We start from the raw sequence: 7,318 nt of genomic DNA, 5'->3' as shown, positions 1-7,318 counted from the left end.
ATTATATGTTCATATATATAATTATGTACATGTATGTATTTTATATATAGAATATATTTTATCTCTAAAGATAATATCTCTAGTTATATCTAATATGTATTATCTCCAGAGATAATATCTCTAGATATATCTAACATATTATTAGAGATAATATCTCTGGACATAATATATGTTATATATAAAATATATATGTGTATAAAATATATTTAATATATGTGTGTATAAAATATATATTTTAACAGTGTATATTCATACATACATAATTATATAGATGTATATATTACATATTATCTCTAGAAATAGCTCTAGACATAATATGTATAAAATATGTGTGTGTATAAAACACATATTTAACACAAATTTTATGGTAAAAAGCTTTCCTACACAACTTCATTGCTGGGACAGAATCCTTGTACCAGACACAATAGAGAAGATTCTTGCTCCCCTGAACTGGGAGAATGTTTCATGGTCTTCTACTTGCATAAGCCTCCTTAAGGCTCTGTTTCTGATTTTGAAATCACAATTTTTTTTTTCCGGATTTATTTATTTATTTACTTGTCAGAGAGAGAGCATGAACAGGGGGAGCAGCAGGCAGAGGGAGAAGCTGGCTTCCTGCTGAGCAAGGAGCCTGATGTGGGGCTCGATCCCAGGACCCCAGGATCATGACCCAAGCTGAAAGCAGCCACTTCACTGACTGAGCCACCCAGGAGTCCTGTTTTTTGTTTTTGTTTTTGTTTTATCTTAAGTTTTTTTTTTTTTTAATTTATTTATTCAACAGAGATAGAGACAGCCAGAGAGAGAGGGAACACAAGCAGGGGGAGTGAGAGAGGAAGAAGCAGGCTCACAGCGGAGGAGCCTGATGTGGGGCTCGATCCCATAACGCCAGGATCATGCCCTGAGCCGAAGGCAGATGCTTAACCACTGTGCCACCCAGGTGCCCCTGTTTTTTGTTTTTTTGATTGAAGGTTTCCAAATTGATAAAGTCCAGGACTAAAAACACCTGAATCCACCCCTTCCTGTGATTATTTTTAAGTGTTCAGTCCAGAAAGACAATTGCATAATGCCGGTGTAGACATAATATAAAACCCCAGACTCATTCCATAGTCTCTCCTTCCCCAGCTCCATTCCAACTCAGATTTGAAAGTTTCAGTGTTTGGTTTCCGGGGGAGGGGGGCAGGTACTACAGGCTTCTCTTGTCCTTGCTTCCCTCCTGCTCTGGTTCGCTTCTGCTCTTGACCTTGCTAGGGTTGGCCTTGGGGGAATAATCACAGGGGGTTGGCACAGCAGCAATGTGGAATGGGTGTCCGCTGGCAGAGCAAATCACCGCAAACTGACCCCTTTACTCTTACGCACGAGTGCTTTTGTGCGGTTCTCGGCAATATTTTCTTCTGAAGCTTCTTTGCTGCTCCCCTGATGAAGACATTATCCTCCCTGGGCTGGCCACCCGTGGCCTCTAGGTTCCTTCTAGTACCTACCCTCTGTTTTGATGCCCCTTTGCCCTTTCAGCTAGAACCCTTCTAAGGATCTCTTTTTAAGGGCTTCCCATGGTAAGGTCTATGTTTGGATTTTGAGAAACTTCTCTGGGTGTGGAAATGCAGCTTGACCTAATACACTCCCTTCTCCTTTCTGTAGGCCTTGAATTTCTCAAGTCACTTTCCTTTGGCTTGAGATTAAGGGGAAACATCACCTCTGCTTCCCCATGGGTGTGTGTGGATCAACACAGTTCACCAATACCTCGCTCTGAAGAGATCTGCTCAGCCATTCAATCTTTTTAGGCTGAGGTGAGCAACCAGCTTACGCCAGCAGGACCAGTGTGAGACTGCTGTCCCCTCTCCTCCACCCCACTTAAAAAATCCTGAAGGAGTGGCTTAGCATCTGTCTTTAAATGTAAGTGTACTTAGAGCTTATTGTTTTGTGCTTTACCTTAGCGAGATTAAGTTAAAGCAGAAAGAATGGCATGTAATAACGGGGTTTTACTCCCAAAATGGAAAACACAGGAAAATGGGAGATGAAACAAGTCTGAAAGAACATTTTGTCAAATGGAACCAATGTACAAAAATGGCAGGATAATCCTGTAATGTGAGAAGGTGACCACCGAAGTCTGGAGGGCAGTGTGCTCAGAATAAAACCTTTCCATTTCTGACTTGACAAATCAGGCACATTTTTATTTAAAGTGGTCTATAATTTCCTTTTCTAATCTAGGTTTTGACTTCTAGGTAGTACACTTAAAGATAGAAAGGGTAGCTGTAAGAAAAGGTGAAGTCTAAGAACCAATGGATATTTTTTCATGTTGTAAATACACCCACAAGAAAGAATCTCTCTTGGTTTCCCATGATTTGATAATCTAGTGATTTCCTTGGTCAGAGGGATTCAATTCCATAGCATAAACTCCAGACCTCTACAATAGGTTAGAAAAATTTACCATCCAAACACACGGCAGGTTAATTTCTAGCCTAAAATGGTCCTCATAAAGAAGTAAGATTTTATGGAGATAAGAATCTCCATTCATATTGTATCTGGAGTGGAAATAGAAGCTCATTAGTTTAAAAGATTGCATGGAGTTACTGGGATAAAATTATTCAAATGTTAAATTCTTTTAAACACAGATGATCCTTGGTTATCCGTATCATATTGGGGCATTTGGTTGTCAATTATCTCAGACTTCACACACTGGTTTGGCAGGTAGACCAACAAAGGACTCACACTTGTAGATACTGATGTGCATTTGTTTTTTTTTTTTTTATTTAAGATTTTATGGGATCATGACCTGAGCCGAAGGCAGACGCTTAACGGCTGAGCCACCCAGGCGTCCCCTGATGTGCATTCTTAAATTGGATTCATCTGCCATAAAACCTACATTGAAATAATCTGCTAGGCATTTTTTACCGTGGCCGGCCTGGTAGTGAGTTTGAGTATGCCAGGCAAACCAGTTAAGACGTCTCGCGATAGGCATGAACACTCTCGCGAGACCTGAAGATACCACAGCCCCAGTGACTAGAGGGAGGAGAGGACGACCGGAAGTCTTTCATCTTGAGCTCAAGCCCCATGCTGATAGGGCGCTGACTTTCATTGTGGGAAACCGTTTTCCAGGAAACAGGAAGCCAGCCACCTGGCTGGAAGTCCCACCTCCTTGAACCCTCCTACTCTTCGAGAAGTTTTTTTTGTCATTTGTGCTTGCCTTTGCTCCCTTTCCTTGTTTTATCCTTATAGTAGGAAAGAATACTTTCAGTGTCTCCCCCACTACCTCTGCTGAACCGGTTGGACATCTCATTCCCCGAGTTGGGATTCCCGCCTCACACCCCTATGTAGCCGGGAAGAGGGTCCTGGGGATGTTTGGACTCCTAGGACACTGAGGGAAGGAAAGAGAGGGCACAGAGTCTCTCTTCTGCACCTGCTACCAGACGCGGCCTCCCCAGCCTCTCCTGTCCGGCTGCTATGCACCCCAAGGCCTTCCTTCTTTGCATGCTTGTAGTCACTATGCTGTGGGGAGCGGCCCCCATCCGGGGGCTCATTCGAGCGACTTCTGACCATAATAACAGCATGGACTTTGCAGACCTTCCAGCTCTCTTTGGGTCTGCCTTGAGCCCTGAGGGACTTCAGGGGTTCCTTGTGGAGGCTCAGCCAGCCAATGCCTGCAGCCCCGTTGCCCCGCCACCCCAAGCCGCGGTCAACGGGTCAGTCTTTATTGCACTTCTTCGGAGATTCGACTGCAACTTTGACCTCAAGGTCCTAAACGTTCAGAAGGCTGGGTATGGTGCAGCTGTGGTACACAATGTAAATTCCAATGAACTTCTGAATATGGTGTGGAACAGTGAGGAAATCCAGCAGCAGATCTGGATCCCGTCTGTGTTTATTGGGGAAAGGAGTTCCAAGTACCTGCGTGCCCTCTTCGTCTATGAGAAGGGAGCTCAAGTGCTTCTGGTCCCAGACAATAACTTCCTCCTGGGCTATTGCCTCATCCCTTTCACAGGGGTTGTGGGACTGCTGATTTTGGCCATGGGAGCAGGGCTGATAGCTCGTTTTATCCAGCACCAGAAACAGCTCCAGATGAATCGACTGACCAAAGAGCAATTGAAGCAGATTCCTATACACGACTATCAGAAGGGAGACCAGTACGATGTCTGTGCCATCTGCCTGGACGAATACAAGGATGGAGATAAGCTGAGGGTACTTCCCTGTGCTCATGCTTATCACAGCCGCTGTGTGGACCCCTGGCTCACTCAGACCCGGAAGACCTGCCCCATCTGCAAGCAGCCTGTTCAGAGGGGTCCTGGAGAAGGGGAGCAGGAGGGAGAAACTCAGGGGCAAGTGGGTGATGAGGAAGGGGAGCCAAGGGACCACCCCGCCACAGAACGGACCCCCCTTCTGGGCTCCAGCCTCACACGTCCCACATCCTTTGGCTCCCTAGCCCCAGCCCCCCTTGTTTTTCCTGGATCTTCAATAGATCCATCACCCTCCCCATCCTCTTCTTCCTCTTCTGCTGTTGTCCTGGTCTGATATTCCCCTCCAGCTCCCCTCCCCTCTGGAGACCTAATTGCAGGGTCCCTCTTCCTCCTTTCAGTCTTCCCCTTTGTGGGATAGGGGACATTTCCACACCAGGTTTCTTTCTCCCTTACCCAACCCTATCCTTTTGAGGGGCATGGGAGTGGAAAGGGACGGGGTCTTCACTTACTGGGTTAATAAAATTATATTTGTGGAATAAAAAAATGTATTCAGAAAACTATTCAGAGAGCTGTCAAAAACAATTTGAAAGAGCATATTTTTATAGTTTGTGTCAAGGATTAAAAAAATGAACATTATTTTAAATCACTCAGAGTGTCTTAAAGTTACTTTGGGATATTAACATTTCACATGTGGCCTCAGTGCAATTTCTCCTATCTGTAAAAATTTCAGTGCATTTTTTTAAACCATTTTTGAGAGGGGTGAATATAAATTGAGTAATCTACACTTCTGTAATCTAAATGTTTAATTGTCATCAGTTAATGCCTAGAGAGTGCAAAACTGTTGAAATGTCTATGTGGTCATGACAAAAAATAACTAGGTTGTAGGTCACCAGTCCTCTGCTCTTCTTCCATGTTAAGTGGCTGTGTAAATACAACAGATTTAATTGCTTTAGAGCTGCGGTCATTTAGCATTCGAACGTAGCTAATTGGGGTGGAATTTTTAAGAGAATTCCTTTTAGCTTTGTCTTTTCACATATTGGAACTAAAAACCTCTTTAAATGAAGGAACCATGCCACCTGAAATGCTTTCCACCTGAGAGTGGTGATTCTTCTGCCATGTTTTCTGTCTGGAGCTGCCTCTGTGTAATCGTGTAAGACAGGAGTTTGCTAATAAGGGGTCACTAACTCTACCCTTCCTTTTTAGAAATTAGGGTCCTTTTTGCCTGTTAATGATTGTTAATGTTAGCTGAGCACGTTCTTATTTGTATGCCCAATTTCCGCTCACCTCAATCTTCCCAACACTGCATTGGTAATGCAAACGATTAAATACTCTCAGTGTAACTCCGTGATTTGGATTAGAGCGTTCTCTTGCATGCAAGCCTTGAAATAAGTCTTACCACACACTGAAAGACTTCTACATTGGAAAACAGAATCAAGAGTTAGAAGAAGAGGTAGTATTTAAGCTAATATATATAATTGTATTTCTATAAAGATGCATTTAAAATCACAATGTTAGAACTGAGATGGTTCTGTGAAATCAATTGTAAATTGTACTGCAATTGATTATTTGTTCTACTCATTAATGTTATGCTCCAGGCTTTCATTTCAATGTTTTTCACCATATGCATCCTTTGGCATGAGATTGTATTAAACTGTGTGCATTGAGAAGCATTATGCAGTATTGAGGGCCGCAGAACCATGGGGTCCTCAAGGAACAGATCCTGAGGTGAAGTTTTGTGTTTATAAGTTGATCAAGGAGTTAAGGAAACAGAACTGCACAGAGAGAAAAGACTGGTTCACCAAAGAGCACTGTAGCTGGGATGGCCTTGGGGAGGTGTCCCAAATCACAGCAAGAGGGCAGGTCCTCATGCCCTTGAAGTGACCAGTCATTTCTCACAGGCTGACACAGGGGGAGAGGACTGATCTTGTGGGTAGCTTTGTTCTGACAAAGAGAAACTCACCTGAGAACTTTTGGTTACCAATGCCCTCAGTAGCTGGAGGAATGAGTGCTTCAGTCTTGAAGAGGGGGGTGGGGAGGGGTCTGGGCAGTTTCTATAAAGATTTACTAAGGGTGAGTGGATCCGAAGAATGACCAGCGTGAGAAACTTCACTAGCTCACTTTGTGCAGGGGTCCTTTCTGTTATAATTCAATACTCTGAGGTTAGTACCAGATGCGAACAACATTTAGAAAGTGCCTAATTAGTATCTGTACGGGCTTCCTCTAATGGGAAGCAATATGGAGAGAGTGGCCTTTGTTAAGCTGAACTGATGATGAGTTAAAAATAAGAAGCAAAGTCTGGGAAGTGTTTGCAATAGCATTTCCCCAGCTTCTGGGCCAGCAATGGGTGACTGTTGAGTGTTGCATGTATTCATTATGTGTCTCCTGAACACCTACCAAGGCTCGAGAACATTCCAGGCACTGCAAGGACCTGTGACACAGAGAAGAAAGATCTCATTCCCAATTCTCTGATAGGAGAAAACAATCAAGTGAACAGTCATTACGTAGGGTGATGCTTGCGACAAGCCATTAGAGAGGGCATGGGTGATCCAGGATTACCGCTGGTGGGCTGGAGTAGCTCACACTCGCTCAACGGAGCCAGTTGCTAATTTTTTGGACCTTGCCACATTGTTGCTAAACACAGGTGTTATTAAAAATTAAATTATATAAACTTACCGTTAAATAAACGGTATTAAAAACAAAGTTAATACAGACTCAAAGCTCATCACTTCCTAATTATTTTGCTCTTATTTACGCTCTAGGAGTCTTCATGTCTGTTAGGTCTGTGTAGATGTAGGTCTCATATGGTGGTGTGCTGCTGTGAGTATCTCCCGATGTCTGTGTCAGTGACCTTTCACTGGAGCCTGAAATTGGTCATGACAGGAGTATTTATAGCACAGAAATTGGCAAATGCTTCCCCCCACCACCTCACTTCATCAGGATTAGATTTATTGTTTTGTTGATTATCTAGACTTAAGGAAGTAATAGAGAAAATGTTAATAATGCAGATTAAACTTAAATCTATGATGTCACGTGTCCAGCCATTACATTACGAATAGCACCAAAAAATTGAGGAAATATCCTTCCAGGGTTTGAAAACTAGTATCTGGCAAGTAAGTCCTCGTGTCATTGATGAATGAGTGAAGTTGTCAATACAT

General features: G+C 43.2%; 1 protein-coding gene across 1 annotated transcript; it reads left to right on the top strand.

Annotated features, from left to right (window-relative positions):
- Nucleotides 1–3,299: 3,299 nt before the first annotated feature.
- LOC103662222 (E3 ubiquitin-protein ligase RNF167-like) lies at nucleotides 3,300–4,690 on the top strand. The gene has a single exon (XM_040630213.1). The coding sequence runs from the start codon at nucleotides 3,436–3,438 to the stop codon at nucleotides 4,495–4,497; it is 1,062 nt and encodes a 353-aa protein (XP_040486147.1). The 5' UTR covers nucleotides 3,300–3,435; the 3' UTR covers nucleotides 4,498–4,690.
- The last annotated feature ends 2,628 nt before the right edge of the window (nucleotides 4,691–7,318 follow it).

This window comes from Ursus maritimus, unplaced genomic scaffold (assembly GCF_017311325.1).
Source record: "Ursus maritimus isolate PB19 unplaced genomic scaffold, ASM1731132v1 scaffold_15, whole genome shotgun sequence".
Lineage (NCBI taxonomy): Eukaryota > Metazoa > Chordata > Mammalia > Carnivora > Ursidae > Ursus > Ursus maritimus.
Note: the sequence above shows the minus strand (reverse complement) of the source record. Positions and strands in the feature narration are given on the sequence as shown.